This window comes from Microtus ochrogaster, chromosome 17 (assembly GCF_000317375.1).
Source record: "Microtus ochrogaster isolate Prairie Vole_2 chromosome 17, MicOch1.0, whole genome shotgun sequence".
NCBI classification, from domain to species: Eukaryota; Metazoa; Chordata; class Mammalia; order Rodentia; family Cricetidae; genus Microtus; species Microtus ochrogaster.
In genome coordinates, this window is record NC_022019.1 from 33,296,719 (window position 1) to 33,317,043 (window position 20,325).

The following is a 20,325-nucleotide window of genomic DNA, read 5'->3' on the forward strand; positions in this document are numbered from 1 at the left end:
CTACAGTTCACTGTCATGGGGATGACTCCCAGCTCCTGTCCCAACAGCAGCTCTCCCGGCCACCAAACAGGGACACTGTCAGGGTAAGTCCTACATGAGGACTTGAGAGAAGCTGCCGTGAGCCTCATGAAAACAAAGGGACAAGGGTCATAGTCACATAAACACACACCCAGGCACCCCCAAAAGGAGACCCTGAAGGAGGGGGAGGTTTGAGACTACATATATCTGTCCCCAAAGAGATGGAGTCTTTATTTGGTTCTATAGGTGGTTGATGAGACGCAACCATCTGTGGACAGAAATATCCACAATGGTTATGTTTCTTAATAAACACCAGATGATGGCATTTTACATTGATGCTTAAGCAATTGGTTCCAGTTCCAAAAGCTTGAAGATTTCTGAGCTAGTCAAATAAAAAGACACACTTTTCTTTGGATGTAATAACCTAGTAACCAGTCAGGAGCCAACAAGGTCTGGGAGCTGGATGTGTTGCCAAACTTCCACTCATTAACTGCAGGATTGGGGCAAAGAATTCAAACATTCCAGACTCAATTTCTTTATGGAAAAACTGTACTCCCACAGGACCATGAAATATTTTACTATGTAACACGTAAAACAAGTCTGTCCGTGGTACACAGAAAACACAAGTAGCTGTGAACTATCAACCCAGGGGAAAATACTTCCTGCAACAAGCCAGCCCCCACGTGGAGTAACATACCTTAACTTTGTTGTTTTCTATCAGATGCTGAGCCATGGATTTTATCAGCACATCAAAGAAAAACCACGAGTACTAAAAGAAAAGAAAAAAACACAGAAATGATGCACTGTTAGGAGAGAGGTGAACTCTCCACACTGACGATAGTGACAAGGACAAGCAGGCAGACACTCATCAGATCCAGGGGCGGTGGCGGCTGTCTGCTCCCTGTACATATCCAGCTGCACACAGCTGCACCCCAGGAGACCGAACGCCGTCTCCAGCAAGAGGCTCCATCCTTTGCTCTAATGTCGTCTTGCTTAGTGACACTGCCCCTCAGCCTCTTCATCAGTGTCCCCACTGACTTCAGTGTAGGGACGAGGTGACTCAAATAAATACGCTAATTCATTCTTTACGGCTCCCATCTGAGACCCAAATAGTAAACTTGGACCGGGAGGACTGATTCTGGTGAGTCAGATTTAGCAGTGTTGGTGGCTACTGTCTAGAACTGTACACAAACAGACTCAGCTGATTAGGCCGTGAAATCTAACTTTTCCTTCCCTTCATTTTTATATTTATATTTTTATTTTTTTCTGAGAGAGAGAGAGAGAGAGAGAGAGAGAGAGAGAGAGAGAGAGAGAGAAAGGACTCTCAGCTCATGCTGATCACAGCTCATCGTGTAAGGCACGATGTCCCTGATCTCCTGCCTGTCTCCCCAATTTTGGGATTGTGGGTCTGAGCCACCATACCCAGTTTCCATTCATTGGTTTTTGAAAATAATTAATTAGTAAAAAATAATTTTTTTCCCCCACAGATACAGTTCATGCTAACCAAGCTGGTCTCAAAACTGTGCAGGGTTTGGGAGAGCAATGTTCCCTGTGGGCTCAGGCAGGAGGCAGTAACACTTGGTCTCCAGTTGGTGGCGCTGTTTGGAGGAGGTTATGGAGTCTTTAGGAGGTGTGGCATTGCTGGAGGAAGTGTGTCACTGGGTGTGAGCTTTGAGGGTTTATAGCCTTGCCCCACTTCCAATACACACTCTCACTGTCTCTCTCTCTCTGTTCTGGGTTTGTGGCTGAAGATTGCATCCTCCCTGCCTGCTGCTGTCCGCCTCTCCCCACAGAGTACTCCAACCACCTGAAATAAACTTTCTTCATGAAGCTGTCTCTGGTCATGGTGTTTCCCAGAGCAACGGAAGACTGACTGATCCAAGATCCTTCCTCCTCCCTGACTAGCTGGGACCACAGGCAGGTGGCACCAGGGCTAGTTCTCAATCTATTTAACTGTGATACAGAAACTATATATATTACTGGGTCAACCCTTAATGCCTTGGTATGTTTAACTCAGATTAAATAAATCCAACTTAAAGATTTTTTTCATTTCTTTATGGTGACAATCAAAATTCTTTCTCCTAGAATAAAAGGAACGCACACGCTACATTACTGCTTTCTGCTCTCACTGCGTTGTGCCACAGCACTGGGGAGCTCAGTACCCGACCCCCCAAGCTCCAGCCGTTTGTTATTGCTTTGGCAGATGAGACCCAGGACCTGACACACGGCACACTAGCATCCCTGGCCCTTGGAGGTCAGTTCTAATGCTGAGGATCCGGGCCAGCGGTCCCGACGTTACCTTCAGAAGTTTGTTGCTGGTGAGGAAGTCGGCAGAAGGCTTGAGAATGGTGGTCATGGATTTGGTCAGCTCCTCATGCACCGTCTTATATTCAGATGCGATGTACGGCTCGGCCTTATAGGCAAACTTGAACAAAAGAGAGAGAAAGACTTGACTTTGCCGATTCTTTCAAGTTGAGGGGCAGAAAGCTTGCGAGGCTCCTGAGGACAGAGATGGGGACCGATGTGCACACTCAAGGGTGGGAGAAGGGATGAGAACGAAGGTGGGAAGGGTGACCGCCATGAGCGTGTCTAGATGTCTCCAGGGAACCCATCCGACATCACACCCATCCGAGTCAGTTCTGGGCCCATGTAGCACACAATTCCACTGTCGCGGGACCTTCTAGGAATGTGTCCCGGAGAATCAAAATTTTAGTTTTCAAAGTATCACGAAGCCAAAGTTCACATATAACAGGATGTGTAACTTTTTAGAATGGTGTTCGTCACTATGCTTAGTTAATATCAAGACCCTACTGCTATTTATCCCCAATGACATCTTATGCTGTTTGGCACAGCCTTTTTATCTGAGTGTGGCCAGAGTTAACCTTCCAGTCTTAAAAGTACCAGAGATGCTGGTAATTTTAGGTGATTTGAAAAGCAATATAAGGATTGCTAGTGTATAAGCGGTCTACCCAAGATAACTTAAAACAATTCCTGTTTCACCCCCCTGCCAGCCGAGTTACATTCATCCTTTCACAGGTGACATCAAGTCAATGAGGGATGGCTGCCTCTTCTCAACTCCCCTTTGCCCAGGTCCAAGCCTTGGCGGCAGAGATCCCAAACGAACCCCTAAATAACAAGTCTTGTAAGAAAGAAGTCTTTGGAAGGAAACTTGGAGAGCCACAGCTGTAAGTGATCATAGCAGCTTGACTTATTGATTTTACATACCTTAACATATGACCTCAAGTGGCTCTCCAATCCTTCCTCATGGCACTGGGCAACCACATGAATAATGACCCTACACACCACAGGAATGAATAAAGCAATGAGTAGTGATGTGGAAATGGGAACATTTCGTTATCTTCACAGCAGAACAGAGATGATGCTGTTGGCACTTAGCAAACAAGTAGACAAGAAGTTAGACGGGGAGCCCTGTGAGAGAGTAAAACACGTCTTGCCAGTGTCATGATCAGCACACACTAGCATCCCAGATAGGCTCCAGGTGTGGATGAACTGAAGGGAAGAAGAGTATGTATGTGTCTGTCTGTCCGTCCATCCATCCACCCAACTGTCCATCCATTCAGCTATCCATCCAACCGTCCGTCTGTCCATCCATCCAACCAACTGTCCATCTACCCATCCACCCACCCATCCATCCATCCATCCATCCATCCATCCATCCATCCATCCATCCATCCACCCACCCACCCAACCATCCAACCATCTGTCCATCCGTCCATTCATCCGTCTGTCCATCCACCTGTCCATCCACCTGTCCGTCCGTCCATCCATCCATCCATCCATCCATCCATCCATCCATCCATCCATCCATCCATCCGTCTGTCCATCTATCCATCCATTCATTCGTCTGTTCATCCATCTGTCTGTCCAGCCATCCGTCCAACCATCCATCCATCCATCTGCCTACCAGTCTGTCCATCCATCTGTCCATCCATGCATCTGTCCGTCTGTCCATCCATCTGCCCATCCATGCATCCATCCAACTGTCAATCTGTCAGTCCATCCATCCATCCATCCATCCGTCGTCCGTCCACCCACCCACCCACCCACCCACCTATCTACCCCCTTCCCTTACCGAGTCACATTCACTGCAACCTCCTCCTGGGTGGCTCTGGTGAGGACTCGGAACAGCTGGTTTAGGATGGTGGGCAGGAAGGCGATCATCACATGGCCTTCCATTGCATGCAGGCTCTGCACACAGGGAATGGTGAGACCTGGGTTATATTTCATTCTCTTGGAGAGCGGGTCCTGCTATGTGACCCAGGCTGAACTGGAATGCATGACTGCCTGTGACTCACATCTTATCCTCCTACGGGCCCGGGTCAACATGTGCATGCCACCAGGCCCCACTGTGTGATCAAGGCAATGTCTACCTCGTTTCAAATCAAGACAGCAGATGTCCCTCTATGACAAATGGAAAGCTAAAGGCACACAGAATGGACTTCAATGGCTTGTGTCCTAAACTGCAGGCCTGTGAAGATGTCCCACAGTGCTGGGGATGAAGGAGTATGCAGGGGACTAGTGTCATGACGAAAGCTCTTTAAAGCAGAGAGGCAGAAGAGGAATCAGGAGGAACGTCACCAAGAACGGTCAGAGCAGCCATAGCTGTCACTGAAGTGGAGGAGAGGCTAACAGTCGTAATGGACGTGTGTTCGTTATTTAAACACGCAGGCTGTCCTCTCTTGATCAGACCAAATAGGAGTTTCTACCCTATTTCCCGCATCTTACTGTCCTACACGTGGAATGTCATTTAGTGACTGTTTTCAAAATTCTCTTCTAGGATCCCATTCTGTATCGAGGTCCCTTCCACGCCGCTGTCACTGCCGCACAGTGGCTCCAGGAGCCACTGACTCCTGCACACAGCTGGGCTGGGCTGGGTGTCTCTCACCTCCGTCTACCCAGGAGATGCTGTCATAAGGGGGTACTGCCTCCTACAATGACTGAGGAGCTCTCTCAGGGTCAGGACTGTTGTGACTTGAGTGTGTCCTTCACAAAGCTTCTGTCAGAAACTTAATCCTCAACGCAAAATCAAGGAGGTGGGGTCTAAGGAGAGGTGACCAGGCCATGAGGGCCCAACCTTCAGGAATGGACCATCGAGACTACTAGAATGGGTTCCTTATAAAACAACGGGTTTGTCTCCTCTCTATCACCCAACTCTTGCCCTGATCCTCTCTTAGCCCTCTGAACTATGAGAGAATACATTTCCATTCTTTATGAACAAGCCAGCTTCAGGTACCTCGCTATCGTGGCACCCAAGAGGACCAGCCGAGACTGCTTCTCTTGTGCCCAACAGCTGGTAAACATTTGGCAAAGGTCTGTGTCGGGTGAGCACGGGAGAAGCGAGAGAACACAGGGACGAGCACACAGGCAGGCAGAGCTATCGCTGAGATCACTCTGGTCCACTATCTAACGCCACCACTGTGACAGCATCCAGATAAGGAGCATCTGCACAGAAGCTTACAATGGGCAGTAACAACACCTACCACCAGAAAGGAAACCCAATTTACTTCCAAAGTCATTTAAGAGTGACTAAGAAAGCCATCTGGTACCTTAAGGTATTTTACAAGTTCGCTCCCTGAGGCTTGGGCTCCAGATTCCGTTTTCTGACAGTACTGGAAGAAATTATGTAGATGCTGATCCTGGAGTGGGGGGAGAGAAGAAAGTCTGTTAGTATACACTTATAGAGACAGGGAACAAACATAAATGGCTTATATTTATTGGTACGTGTGTGTGTGTGTGTGCGCGTGCGCACACGCGTGAGAATCTCGGTGCGCTGAGTACAAACGTGAAGGGTTTACACACCAGTGTGTATGCGGAGGCTGGAAGAGGAACTGGGACTTCTCTACCGCTCTGCCTATCCCCTTGAGGCAGGGGCTCTCTTCCTTGAACACAGCTGGAAGCCAGCAGGCGCTAGTCCCACATGTCTCTGACACCCTTGGAACCAGGTGATGGGCACCTATGAGACGCTTGGCTTGTTACATGGGTGCTTGTTACATGGAATCTGAACTCTGACCCTCATGGTTTTGTACTGGGTGCTCTTTACCACTGAGTCATCCATCCAGCCCAATGAATGGTTTTTAAGATTATAAAATGACCATGTACAGATGACATCTAAGGATCCCACTTGGGAAAACTGTTGAACAATGTCACAGACTATAAATTACTTGTCATGTACATCAGCATATATAAGCACCTTCTATGTACTCTTTTCAAGTAAAGGCCTATAACGTAAAAACACATTTACAGGGCACCAGGATTCTGTTTTGCACAAACTCGCTGGCAGAACAACCAGGGGAATGAGACTGCTGACCCATACCTGAGTGTACACCGTGGAGACGAGGTGAGTGGAGACCTTCAGCAGAGGCTTGCCACCTTCCACCCACTTAATTTCTGGACCATAATGCTGAAAGAAAGAATAGGGAAGGACCCCAACAGATCAGCTATCTCAGCTGCACACAACCATCAATGGGGGCATGGTGAGGGACCAAAGGCCCAAAAAGCCCCTGAGGCTGAGGAGCTGCACCTGGCCAGAGCAGGGCTGCAGCTGGGTTTGCATTCAGATTTGCCCAGTTCCTTCCCCTTGGCACACCGCCCTGCCTCCTGGGCTTTCTAAGTAGTCCGAGGTGACAAGTAGCCTGAGATGACAGTCCACTTGGCTGGAAATGGATTCTACTTTACCAGTATCTTTTTATATTTTTGAGACCGGGTCTCACTATGTAGCCCTGACTTGACTGGAACTTTCTATGTAGACCAGGCTGACCTCAAACCGACAGAGATTCACCTCTGCCTCCCGAGTCCTGGGATTAAAGGAGTGCACCACCATGTCTGAGTTTCTGAGGATCTTAGGTAGCCCTGAGCTCAGGGTTCTGAGAAGCAATGAAGGTACCACCAGACAGAGTGATCAACCATGCAGGAAAGAGATTTGATCCTCAGGATCTATCTCGAACTAGAAGAACTGAGAACTTAACATTTGAGCATGACTATGTCTCAGAAAGACTCATGCTGGGCCCAGTATCTCCGTGCCTCTCTGTCCCGGCACTACCAGTCCAGGCTTATAAAATGCACCGAGAGTTATCTGAGGCAGCTTCTAACTGCACACATTTATTTCAAGATGAATGAAGAAAACCAAAGTGTTAGGGCCAATAAAAATCCTGTGTGCTGTTTGTGCCTGTGTGCCATTGTTATTTTTAGACATTCTTTAATGCCTTCTGAAGGCGCTGGGTGAAAACAAACCACTCTTAAAATTTTGTACCCTGCCCATGCTGAGCTCCTGGTAGCCAAGGTAGCCGGACGGAAGATTAGCCGAGACAGGGACGTGCTGTTCACTTGTCACCACCCTTCCGTCCTTCAGGAGTGGAAGCCAGGAGTAGCCGACTGTTGAGAACAAAGGACAAGAAAATCCACTGTGAGTTCGCATCCTTCAGAAGGAAAGCCACCGCAAGCCTGGACAACGACCGCTACCATCAGTCAAGGTAAGTGATGGAGAAGCCTTGAAAAAAGTCTCTGCTGCGTGTCTCTCTGGGGTCAGACCACCAGCCATTTACAAGTGCAACTTATACATGCAATCCAGGCACGGCAGCACCATGCCATCCAGAAGCCCACCGAAGCAACCCTTTGGCAAGAGAATGAATGTTTAAGGACCAGAATATAATAAAAACTTCAATATGCAAATGATAAAATGAATAAATAAAACCAAGAAGCGAAGAGAGACGGGATTCCCACCTTGCGTTTCTACCGCGTCTTTCTTCTTTGTGCTCCCTTTAGTGGAGTTATCGCAGCTGACATGGAAGAACGTGAAGAGCAAATGGTGTTTCTCATGGAGCTGGGTCGGCAACTCTATCTTGATCTGCGAAGGCAAAAGAACAAACTTCCTAACGTTCTGTAACAGCAAGTGTGCCCAGGGAAGGCAGCTGCAGGCGGCCCAACGCGCACCTACATGTCTCCTCTTCAAATTCTTCCTAGGATGAAACTTAAACACACCCAAGCTGCTAATGACGCCAAGGAAGAGATGGATTCTGAACTCACTGACGAGAAACTGGGGAAGGGTTGATGTCGCTTTCCGGCATAAGCAAACAGGAAAACAGACCCCACGACACAAGCCATACTGCTGTAGGCATGAAACCTGGGGCTGAACATCTTTTCACTTACAGCAGTTTCACTGAACTACAGTTGACCTCACACAACAGGGCTGTCAACTACATGGACCTCGTATATGGAGACTTTCGTTTACTTCCAGGTTTTGGTACTAAGAATTCGATGTAGCACCTCACACACGCTAGTCACACACTTTACCATGGTGCCACACCACGATCCTATGCAGAATCTGGGTTTCTGTTTGCTTTACTTTATCTTATTTGGAAGGAGGGAGCCATTTGAAAAATTCATACACAAAGTACATTACTTAAAAAGTCAAAAAATTAGGTATTCATGAGTACGTAATTATGTGTACTTGGAGGGGGCTATCTGTTTGTGTGATGTGTGGGTCATGTGGGTGGCAGATGCACACGTGTGAGCATGAGGACACACCATAGTGCAAGGAAATAAGAGGATACACGGTGTCTAGCCCTCTCCCTGGTTCCCATGAGATACGGTAGCTTGAGTCTGGAGGTAGGCTGGCATCAGCAGGCCTCAGGGATCCTCTTGTCTCAACCTGCCCCTAGCTCTGGGGTTACAGACGCGTGCATGGCCAAGCTCAGCTTTTTATTCTGGGGTTGAGGATTTGAACTCAGGTTCTCGGCTTCTAGAGCAAGCACTTAGCTTAGCTACTCAGCATCTCCCGGTGCCCAATTTGCCACCATAAAATCTGCACGTACCAATTACTGAGATATGATTCATCAAACTGTATGCATATAAGCAGATGGCTGGCAACATTCACAATCATAAGAAATGCGAGTTAGCTACAAGGCTAGCTCACGGTTGTATTAATTAACAGTAGAACATGCTGTCGGTAATTTAAAAGCCACCTCCTACTGCGCCTGCAGCGAGTTTAGTGTTGCAGATTCTGTCTAAAATGTGAGCAGTTTCTCTCTGCTGCAAACTGAACGTGGGGAAAAAAAAAGATCTCTCTTGGCTCTCATGTTCTTTTCACCGTATGTAGACTACTCAATACACAGAACTTGTTAACTGACTGCTTGTTACTGATAAGGCTCAACAGGTCAACATCAGGGCATTAAGTAAGTTCCATGTAAATCAGAAGTCACAGACGAATTTTAGATCACTCCAAGAGCATGCCACCCCATGACTCCCTAGTCGTTCAAGAATAAACCATTCCACAGGAGAAAATCCACCAAAAAACAGGAGAGTTCTTAGGTTCAATAGGAACTACGCTCAAGGACGGATTTGGTTTTTGTCGGTTTTATTTTTTGGAAATTTGATCATTTCTCTGAAGTTTTCCCCTCCCTCCACTCCTCCCTTTCCCTTCAGAAAGGAGCAGGCCTCCCAGAGACATCAACTCGAGGATGAATTGAACAGAGCTCAGTTGGAATATTTACTATGGTACTAAAGTGCAATTAAAAATTGTCTTTTATTGTCTTGTAACATGTGGTTTTATTTTTAATAACAAAGATGTTAAATAGAGAAAAATAAGTAAAACAAACACCAATTCTGCTGCTGTGGTTTCAGCACGGAGTGCAGTTTTCCTTGCACTCTGCTGTAACAAGCAGAAAATTTCATGTTTCTCTGAAACTGGTCAAATTGCCTTATTCTTTGAAGGCGCCCTTACCTCGTCATAGAATTCTGGGTTTTGTTGATGGTGCAGAACTGCGGCCAGGGCACTTCTTGTGAACACGGGGCCCCCAGGTCTGCCGTAAATGCACTGTAGGGAGAACCAGCAAAAGCAAAGACTGCGTTTCAGCTGACGGCGTGAGAGACTGGTCAGATGTGCTACAGAGAACGAGGCTCCTCGGACGGCGTCTGTCTGTGAGAGCCCGGGCCCGCAAATCCTGGAACTCAGAAGTCCTGGCAAACCTGAGATCTTCCCTGATCTGTAGCCCACCCCCTTCCATTTTTCCATAAAAACATTTGTATTTGTTGTAATTAAAACAAACACATTAAAAACCTTACCCAGTACCTTCCATTTCAGGCAGCCTTCTCTCCATGACCATCTGTCACTAACCTGTTCATTTCCTTTTTTCCTCTCCCACTCGGTCTCTCCCTTTCCTCTCTTGTTCCCTCACTTAGCCCAGGCTGGCCTGCTCTGCCTGGCGGCCAGAGGTCCTCCAGACTGGAGTGCAGCCCTCACAAGCTTGTGCCGCCATGCCTGCTTTTACGAGTGCTGAGACAGAACCCAGAGTTCTGCGTGTGCTCGGCAGGCACTCCATCATCCTCAACCTAAACTCTTAACTATCTCGAGAGAGACTATATTTACTTTCGCACATCTGTCCCCTACCTTTCTGGGAAAGGCTCTGGAGCCGCACTGCTTGGATGCAAACACAGTTCTACTAAAGTATACAGCACTGAACAATTTACAGCCCGTGCATTCATCTTCTCAGAACCTAGAAATCCCCGATCTCAATGGATCTATTTGAAAAGTGTCTGTTTGGTAATTAGAAGGATTAAGTATGCACACCACGGTGCTGGGAACAGCATCAATCAACGTTGTCTCTGATGACAGAGAGCATTGCTGAGATTCTGTGTCAGCTACTTAATGAAGACCCCGTGGTCGATCGCTACCTCTGCCTTCACAATTGCATACATCACGACTTTTCACACCCAGACAATGTCTGATGCACGGTGGGTATTTAATACATGCTGACTGAATCACATACACATAAAAGATCCCATCTCCAACAAGAAAAGCAAAACATAGTCAATTAGGACCAAGAATCAATCTACACACTGCGACATTTAGCTTAGGCCATTATGTAATATAATACCCTATATTATTCAGCTTATGCTAATAAAAATTAAAATGTGCTAATCTTTAATATATATTAAATATTGTTTCTTTTTGCACATTTGTCTCCTTTTTCTGGGAAAGTCATTTTAACATAGTAAAGAATTTAGGCTGTGGAGCTGGACTGTTTGGATTTAAAACTCAGTTCTGCTAAAGTATGTAACATTTTAAAGTATATATCAATTTCAAGTCTCTGCATCAATCTTCTTAGAAGGTAGAAATTATGTATCTTACATATAATAATATTACATATCATAAAAATAAAGATATATAACATATATGCATATTATGTATATGTGTGTTGTGTATGTATAAAACAGACAAACCTTCAGGGGTTGAGAGTCTTCTTCATCAGAGTCTTTAAACTCAATGCAAATAGCAATATTTCTGGCCTGCAGGGGTATATAAGAGAAAAAGATGTAAGAGGAAAAAAAAAGCAACAAAACCCAGCACACACACACACACACACACACACACACACACACACACACACACACTTATAAAGGAACCTAAAAGCTAGGTTGTAAAGGAGACTCCTACGTCCGTGTACTCACCTTGGCGAAAGACTTCTGACTGTCGTATTTCAAGTACTTCGGGTACACGTAAAGGTGATTGCTGTAGACGGTGTAAGGCTGGGTGTGTTTGGGGATGCAGGGCACAAACTCCTCCACTTCAAACGTGAGCGGAGATTTACTACAGGTTTCGAATTGCCTCATGGGAACGTACGACGAATTGAGATAATCTGAAAAGAAATCCCAAGTAATACAGACCAGAGGAAAAGCCAACTAGATAAACACGTGGGCTGCTTTATTGCACAGAGCTGGTCACTTACTCGGGCAGTCAGAGGAGACATTGTCAATCGTAATGTCTAGATTGCCCAAAATCACTGGGAGTTTGGCCATCTTCTCGGGTCTACAAACAAAAGAGAAATCAAGTGTTATGAGGGAGGTTAACTGTGAAGTCCAAATTCTCGAGTGGTATTCCCAGGAAAAGGATTTAACAATGTATATAATATCACCAGCTGCAAAAATCACATTTCAACTTTGTAGCAACCGCATGAAAAAGATATTAAAAACTGGCAAAAAAATATGGCATTTCACTTAGCCCAACATTTATACAATATTATCTTTTTGGTACATCATCAATACAAGAACATGTTAAGTCTTCAAAGCCAGTGTTTTGCAGTGCACACTGGGGTTCAGACTTTTTCAGTATTTGAAGTGATTCTCAGCCTAATGGATTAAGTAACCTCAGAGGTCAAGACACAGAATATCACCAAATAGGATGATACAATATCACCCAACAGTTACAATGATACAATATCACCAAAAAGCTACAATGATACAATATCACCAAACAGTTACAACGAAAGCTTCCCTTCTCCTCAGCCTCACCAAGGAGATGCAAGGCTTATTTGGAAGAATCAGCATTTAGAAGCAGAAGCAATATAAATGCTGGGCATGAAGTAATTGATCAATGAAACTTGTCATTCATCTGACTCCATCTAATAAAAAATCTCCCTATTGTCCTAATAAGAGCTGCTACTGTTGTCAAAGAAACCAACGCAGGCATTGTGACACCAGGCCCCTTCCTCAGAGAAGATAAAATTCCCTTCTCTGAGTATTTGCTCACCAGAGGACCAGGAAATGTTCCTCTTTCAAACTCCAATGGCTACTTCACATTTCTTTCTTTTTTTAATTTGGGGTGTATGTGTGTGTGCGGGGGGGGGGGGGTATATGCATGTGAGCCCCTTGAGGCCAGAGGCATCAGATCCCCTGGTACTTGAGCCATAGGCGGTTGTGAGATGCCTGATGCAGGGAGTGGGAACCAAACTCAAAGCCTCTGGGAAAATAGTATGCACTTTACACTTTGGGACATCAGAATAGGACTTCTTTTGTTCTGATAAATTTTCATCTTTTTTATGCTTGAGCCATTTATGGTAGGCCCAGATCCTCCTGAATCCAGGCCCTACCATCAGTGTCTCTGATCTTCCTGAGAACTTCATGCCATGAAGATATTTGATCAGCATCGTGTATATTCGTAACCATCACTGATCACACTACATCACATAGAATACGGCCAAGAACAGGCTCTTAAGCTCTCCACTCTCACATGACAGGAGCCACTCTGCACGCTTCCTGGCAGCCAGTTCCTCCAACAATCCAACAGCTGTTCTCTCACACCCATGAGTCATTCACGGAACGCTACACGTAACCATGGCAAACACATCCCGCCAAACGCTTTGCACTCCTCTGTGGCACCGGCTTAGCCAACCAATTTTAAAAGAGTCATCATGGTCAAGGTGGCGTGGCTGGTCCTGGAAACAGAATGCTGCCGCCTGGCTCTTCATAAACCACCTGTGGAATAATTTCTTCCACGGTGCTGCCAATACCATCCAAGTTCAGGTCTGGGTTGATTACTTGTTTGTCAGTTTATCTGGGGAGAGGGGACCTCAGCTGAGAAAAGGCTCCCATCAGATGGGCCTGTAGGCACGGAGTATTTTCTTGATTAAAGATTGCTGTGGGAGGACCCAGTGCAGGGCAGGTGGTCCTGGGTTCTGTATGAGCAAACTCCCAATCAGGGTGCCTTCCCAGCAGTGGCAGAAGCCCCAGGGAATGCACACACCCATTAACATGTGCAAAGCATGGAAAACTATGACTGCTTAGGTGAGGATTATATCAATTATCATCTTCCCCCAGTTTGTTTATTAGTATCAGGAGAGCCAAGCTTGCAAGTCAGAAACCTGGCAGGTGTCCTTGGTGACCACCCTCCTCTTCCCCGCTGTAACACCCAGCAACTGGGCCCTGTGGCTTCGTTAAGGAGCCCACCTCTCCTGACTGCCTGCTGCTGTAACCTTTCCAGCTGACAGTGTCCCTCAGATTGTCTCTTTCCTGCGTACACTTTACCTCTACCCTAAGCTGTATTATCACCTCACCAAAACATCCAGCAAGAATTCCAGTTCACCAGAACCGTTTGTTTCTTCTCTTGGACTCCATGATAACGTTTTGTTCACGCCCACTCCTCCACATACCCCTCATGATCTTGAGTGACATAATTTACATGACTGTCCCCGCCTCTCCCCCCACACACGCAGAAACATCAACACCTTAAAAACTCACTTCCGGAAGTCTGCAAGTAGCTTGAGCATGTCATCGTTGGAAAGCTTGTTGCTGTCCTGCCGATAGATGGCAGAAAATCTGGCATTTTTGTCCAGGTTTCCAGATGTATCCTTGAACAACGTCCTGAAACAGTGAAACGATATTTCGAAGACTCCCTTTTCTAAAGACCAAAATAAAGAGAACTCTGGTCTCTGCGCAGACTAATCATGATTCCATTGTTGGCTGTGGCCAACAGGAATCTCATTATCCCCAAATGTGGCAAGTATTAATGAGGACAACCACAACTAACTCAGTTTGCACAGAGGAGAGTTCCAGCCAAAAGCCTGTACTGAGAAAACAACATCCCATTCACGTGGGAAAGAAGGAGGGAACACGGAGAGAGGCCACCGCGGGACACCCCAGATGCACCATCCCAGCTGGAGGCACGTGGCCAAGGCCTGGACTGAGACAAACCTCCTGTCCACGCTGCTGGGCCCAGCAGCTGTTCTTTGGCCCACGTCCTTTCTCTCTGTGCCACGGCTTAATACATCTTCTGATCTGCTGGTTATTAACCCTTGATCTCACCTATCTGAATCTGCCCATCCGTCCATCTCAAGTACAAAAGGCGTTCTTACCTCGCTGCCCAAGCGAACGGCATTCTGTATTGTCCCAGTCGTTGGCATGCCTGTTTGGCATTCTTCAGCACCTTCTGGGCAACCTGGAACGCACCAGGACAGAGCCACTGAAATACTCAGGCATGGGGAAAGTGAGACCAGAGCATGACCACTGAAGATCTCACCATACCAGCAGATGCACAGAAAGGTGCTTCTTATAACAACGATAAGGCTGGATTCAAACCCAGTATGGACTTCTTTATGTAATGTACCTCTAGCAGTGATCCTCATAACTGGAGTATTGTTTTCAGGAAGCATAGAAATAATAAACCCTTCCAGTCTTCGCAAGCAACAAACAGGCTACTCTGTGGCCAGAACTTTTCCTCTCACAGACCTCCTTTCTTTTTGACTAAGCTAATTGTGAACCACTGAGTAGACTAATATTTGGTATCCATGCCCAAATATCTACTTACCAGAATTTAAAGGAAAACACTAATGAGCATTCCCAGCTTTCCCAGCTCCTAACACGCACCAACGTGCACAGATTCCCACAATCTGGGAAATGCCGTAATTAGTCCTGGTTTAAATTAGACACCGCCTTCAATTGTTACCGCTTTGCTTTATTCACAAACACTATCACTGCCCCATTATCAGCCCTGGTTTGTTCTCGGTCGATGGAACACAACAAGCATGCCGGTGTTGGGCCAATGACATGCATGCGTGTAGAGTGGTTCTATTATAGATCAGCTTCCCCACATGTCTTGGTGCTGTGGCAGTGCTCTGTGATCGAAGTGTGGCAGATCTGGACAGTCCAGAGAGGACCTGAGTGTCCTTTGTGTGTACAGGAAGGAACCTGAGCTCATTTATGTTACTTGAGTACATCAAAGTCAAAGCAGTCTTAGGAAAAGGGCTTATACCTGAGAGCCAGTGTTTTCTACCGAGCTGCAGTTAGAGAAGATTGGAGCCTGCCTGCACTGCTCTGGGCAGGACTGCACCCTGTCAGGCCCTGCAGTGATCTGTGGGCACCATCGAGTGAGAGAAGGCACTCGGCAGGCGACAAAGAACCAGAGCAGCAGGGAAGCCCGTCTGAAGGTTCATGAAAATCACCGTGTGACTCCATGAGCTCTGCTTTCCCCACATTAAAAATGGAGGACACAGTGACAATATCCATGAGCCCTCGTCACTATAAAACTCTGTGGTCCTTCCCAGTCACACCCTGTCTCGCAGAAACAAACAAACAAAAAAACTGGACACACGGGAATAAGAGTTTAGCATAGTGGCAGAACATACATTTGGCATGTGCCAACACCTGGACACAGTACATAAAGTAACTGCTCTTTATGTTTTAGTATGTTTTTCGTGTGTGGCATGTGTCATGTCTGTATGCATGTCTGCACGTGCGTGTAAAAGCTGTGTACATGTCTGTGGAGGACTGGAGTTGATGTCAGGCATATTCCCAGATGGCAGCCACGTTGTGAAGAGCTAGCTCTCATCTGAACCTGAAGCCAGCTGGTACTGGCCACTCTAGCTACCCAGTTTGCCTGGGAGATGCTGAGACTACAGACAGGGCAGGCATATGGGTGCCAGGGTGCAGAACGCCAACGCTCAGGCTCATGTGGCAAGGGCCTCATCTGTCTGTGCACTTTGGACCATGGATAAGTGTGGCTTACCTGTGACCTCATAATTGTTTCTAACTCGGCATAGAACTCATCCCTTCGTCCGTCACTTTCTAATTACCGCAAAGCACGGAAACCATTCCTACCTTCGAGGAGTCGGAGCTCTTCATGTACGGCTCAGCACAGTGCGCGATGCTCCCCTGGAGGACCTTCTCAATTCTGGCCACAAGGAATATGTCCGGATGAGGACACGTGACTGAAAATATTCCCTAGAGAGACAAAGGGTTCTCCTCTGTCAGCAGGACTCAGGATGAAAGAAAGAAATCCCTTAACCACCACAGCAGCAGAGGACACTGAGACAGTCCAATCAGGAAGGAGACCTGGGTCAAATATCCCAGGTACCTCTCAGTCCACCATCTGCTCAGAGAGTCTGCTTGGTGGGGAGGGCAACAGGAAAAGGCTTAAGGAATGAATGAGAGCCCTGAACCACTTATCCCTCAGTCTGCTTTTACTATGTAATTACACACACTGCCCTATAATCAACGACCCAAACTGCCCCCCATCCCCACCCCGTGCACGACAAGGTCTCATTTGAGCAGTTTTACTAATCAAACAGCACCTGCAAGAGAAGGCTGAGAGGTGTGCACGGTCCCCACCTGCTTTGGATACTGCATGGCTGTGGCCTGAAGTGCATCCTGGAAGGCCGGCGGGCTCTGACCACCGTTCATCAGGGCAGGGGACGTGGGGACCAGCATCTGCCGCACTGAGAAATGGTTCAGGTCTACGTGGAAGTCAGCGGAAATCTTCCGGTTGTATTTTATGTCAAACAGGGACAGGGTGACAAAGAAAGGCTCAACCTGGACAAGGACATCAATACAACACCACGTCGTCAAGACAGTTCAGACAGCTGGGGGGGGGGGGGAGATGCGGCTGTGCAGGGTGAATGGCGAGCCCTGTTTACGGCTGTCCCCTTGAATGACTGTGACACTTTTGTTCCTTGCCACAGAGTTAGGCTATAAAGCATTTTAAAAAACAACACTGTTACTACCCCTTTCATGGGTGTCATTATTTCACACACCCTCTCCAGATAGGACAGCCGATCTCCTTGGGGCATCTAACATGAAATTCATATCCTGGATATGCAGCTTAAGCCTGCTGTCTTACCCTTGTCCGCAAACCCACCCCCATCCCATCCACATCCCAGTGTGAGCCCTACGCCTTTCCCTGGGTGAAGTCTCCACACCCAAGCTACGATGTAAGGGGAAACCCGTGACACCTGAAATTAATAAATGTTTAAAACGGAAAGCACTGATTTGTTTTTAAAATTATTTTGAAACTCGAGGACAATTTTATTAGAATCTAAATGAAAAAGGCTACGGCAATCAAGCTGTGAATCTCAGTAGTTGCCAGGGGAAGAAGAACGGGGAAGAGAAGAGGGGAAAAAATGCCATGCATTTTTAAGCCCGTGTGGAGGTCAGACACATGGTGGAGGGGGCGCTGGAGAAAGGGGTGAGGAAGCCAAAAGTATCAGGAAAAACACTGTGTTCTGAAGGAAATGCATTTTAAAAGGTGCGTGGGGGGGGGGTCACACGTTTCTAAAACTTGGCAAGGTAGAGAGATTCAGCCGAACCTCATGGGTGCTTGGCTGATGGAGGGGCTGTGCTGGAAAGGGGGAATTCTGGGAAGGAAAAGTACGGTTTCAGTAAAGGGCAAATCATTCCACCTATCTCTTCAGTATGGTGTAAGGTGACTGCCTCCTCAGCTGGTCCCTGGGCCAGGTCACCGACCCACCCAGACCAGAGTCCACGTTCTTGACCAGGGGGACTGTATGGCAACTCTAACATCTCCCCTCTAGAGACAATGTGCTGGCGGACCTGCGTGTTTGTGGGCGACCTCGCCAAACACCTGCACTTTTCAGAAGGAAAATTACATTTGTAGTGGGTCCTTCCTCGTTTTCAGCGACACAGCACTGGAGATTGAAAGACAGATCATTGCACTTGACGAGAATCCTTTTCCCAAACTTTTCTGCAAACGGCTTCACTTCCGGCTCCATGGGTGAGAAGTCCAGTTTCTTGAAAATGAAAACGTGGGTATGTAAACACTTAGAGCTCCCATCAAAAATCCCATCATGGGTGTTATCACATAAATCTGCCTGAAACACGGGAAAGCTATATCCACAATAGGGCTGCGACTTTGTGACAGCACGTCACACTGAACAGACGTGTATGTCATCATGCATGTTATCATGACAGTCACATACATGATGACACACCTGCTTGACGGATCATTATGCAGGGAATAATACATGGTTATAAACAACCTAAACACCCATTAGCTTATGTGTAAGGACACATAAAATACATTATATATGTATACACACACATATGGGTGTACATACAGACATGTACACTCAATAATAAAAAGGAAACTCAGGGCTAGACGTGGTGGCACACATTTGTAAGCCCAGAACTTCGGAGGCAGAGGCAGAGGCATGCGGATCTCTGTGAGTTCAAGGCCAGCTTGGTCTACAAGAGCTAGTTCCAGGTCAGGCTCCAAAGCTACAGAGAAACCCTGTCTCAAAAAAACAAAAAGCAAAACAAACAAAAAAAAAAAGGAAATTCTGAATCAATGAAATGGCCCAGCAGATCAAGTGTGCAGCATCAAAGCCCGGCCACCTGAGTGTGATCCCGGAATCCACGGAGGACGGAGAGAACCAACCCCTAAAGTTGTCCTCTGACCCCCCCGCATGTGGCTGAAGTTTCACAGTCCATGCTTCCCCCCAACAAATAATAGCAATCAATCAAGGCAATCAATAAAAGGAAGACATAACAGACAAATCCTGCATGGTTTCACATTGATGAGTTTGATACAATAGTTAATTCATAAAGACTAAAAGCAGAACAGAGGTCGCTAGGGTCTTATGGACAACCAGGGATGGGGAGCCATTATTTAAAAGAGAGTTTCAGTTTCTAAAGACGGAAACTTTCAAATATTGGAAACAGATGGTGTAACAGTTGCATGGAGAATATCTGTTATGACTGTACTTTTAAAACATTTTTACTTTTTAAAGTTTGAATTATATATTATCAAATGACTCAAGCCATAAGGTCTGTGCTGTATGCATGTTACCACAGTAAACAGAGTTAGGAGGTCCGTGAAGAAACTCAGAAGATGGTTATTATTAAAGTTAAATGGGGAGTCATTTAAAAAGGAGAGCTAGGTCTATTAGAAGAACCACAATGAGGAGGGAAAGCGTTGGGGTGAAATATAGCATGACCTTGTCCCTTCTGGGCAGCTCTACCTTACACTCAATGTCGCAGGCCCTGGAGGTCTTTGTCACGCCATGTTTGGACTTTGCTGGGACACAGATGTGGGCTGCATGCACTTAGCTTTCTCTCGGGGTCGAAAGCTAGTTGAGAAGTGTTACTGCCTCCCAGGTGTCTACAGCGATGTGTGCCACGCTCTAGGGGTTATTTTTAGGGGTCCCTTAAATGATCAGTGTGACCCTGCAGATTCAGGCTTGAGACTTCTGGGAAGTGGGCTAAACACTGCTCTCAATGTTTGGCAGCACACTGAATATTAAACATCCGTGGATTTTATATTCTAAATGTTAAACAGCTCTTACCTGGGCATCTGGGTCCAGGTAAAAAAGCTTCACTCTGCTCTCGCTTTTCAGCTTTATTTCTGCTTCTCTGGTGCTCTGTGGACAAAAAGAATAAAAAGAAAGAGAGAAAGAAATTTATTTGTGAACAAAATCCTTTGTCCCCACCGCCTCCCCCAGAGGTATCAGAATATGTTTGAAAGCTGCCTATGACAGTTTAAATGAGGTCCCCATAAAGCTCATCTATTTGAATGTCTCATCCCCAGTTGGTGGGACCTTTTGGGAGGGGTAGGACTTTTAGAGGAGTTGCCTCATTTGGGGTGGGTTCTGAGATTTCAAAAGCCCATACCATTCCAAGCTAGTTTTCCCTCTCTCTGCCTTGAGCATGTGGACTAAGATGGGAGCACTCAGCGGCTGCTCCAGTACCTAAGAAGGGAGCACTCAGCGGCTGCTCCAGTACCTAAGA

The 20,325-nt window shown here is 46.6% G+C and overlaps 1 protein-coding gene across 16 annotated transcripts in view; it reads right to left on the reverse strand.

Moving 5' to 3' along the window:
- Positions 1-20,325, reverse strand: part of Dock9 (dedicator of cytokinesis 9) — a 250,768-nt gene that overhangs the window by 73,179 nt on the left and 157,264 nt on the right. For all 16 annotated transcript variants that reach the window (XM_026783249.1, XM_026783247.1, XM_026783251.1 and 13 more), the window contains exons 10-27: positions 19,884-19,958; positions 18,189-18,329; positions 16,915-17,115; positions 16,405-16,527; positions 14,664-14,746; positions 14,050-14,172; positions 11,763-11,842; positions 11,485-11,672; positions 11,257-11,322; positions 9,758-9,850; positions 7,759-7,882; positions 7,289-7,410; positions 6,353-6,439; positions 5,586-5,675; positions 4,112-4,227; positions 3,244-3,313; positions 2,318-2,443; positions 716-787 (exon numbers count right to left, since the gene is read on the reverse strand). In XM_026783249.1, coding sequence (XP_026639050.1) covers positions 716-787; positions 2,318-2,443; positions 3,244-3,313; positions 4,112-4,227; positions 5,586-5,675; positions 6,353-6,439; positions 7,289-7,410; positions 7,759-7,882; positions 9,758-9,850; positions 11,257-11,322; positions 11,485-11,672; positions 11,763-11,842; positions 14,050-14,172; positions 14,664-14,746; positions 16,405-16,527; positions 16,915-17,115; positions 18,189-18,329; positions 19,884-19,958 — 1,980 coding nt within the window. The remainder of the gene's footprint in view (positions 1-715; positions 788-2,317; positions 2,444-3,243; positions 3,314-4,111; positions 4,228-5,585; positions 5,676-6,352; positions 6,440-7,288; positions 7,411-7,758; positions 7,883-9,757; positions 9,851-11,256; positions 11,323-11,484; positions 11,673-11,762; positions 11,843-14,049; positions 14,173-14,663; positions 14,747-16,404; positions 16,528-16,914; positions 17,116-18,188; positions 18,330-19,883; positions 19,959-20,325) is intronic.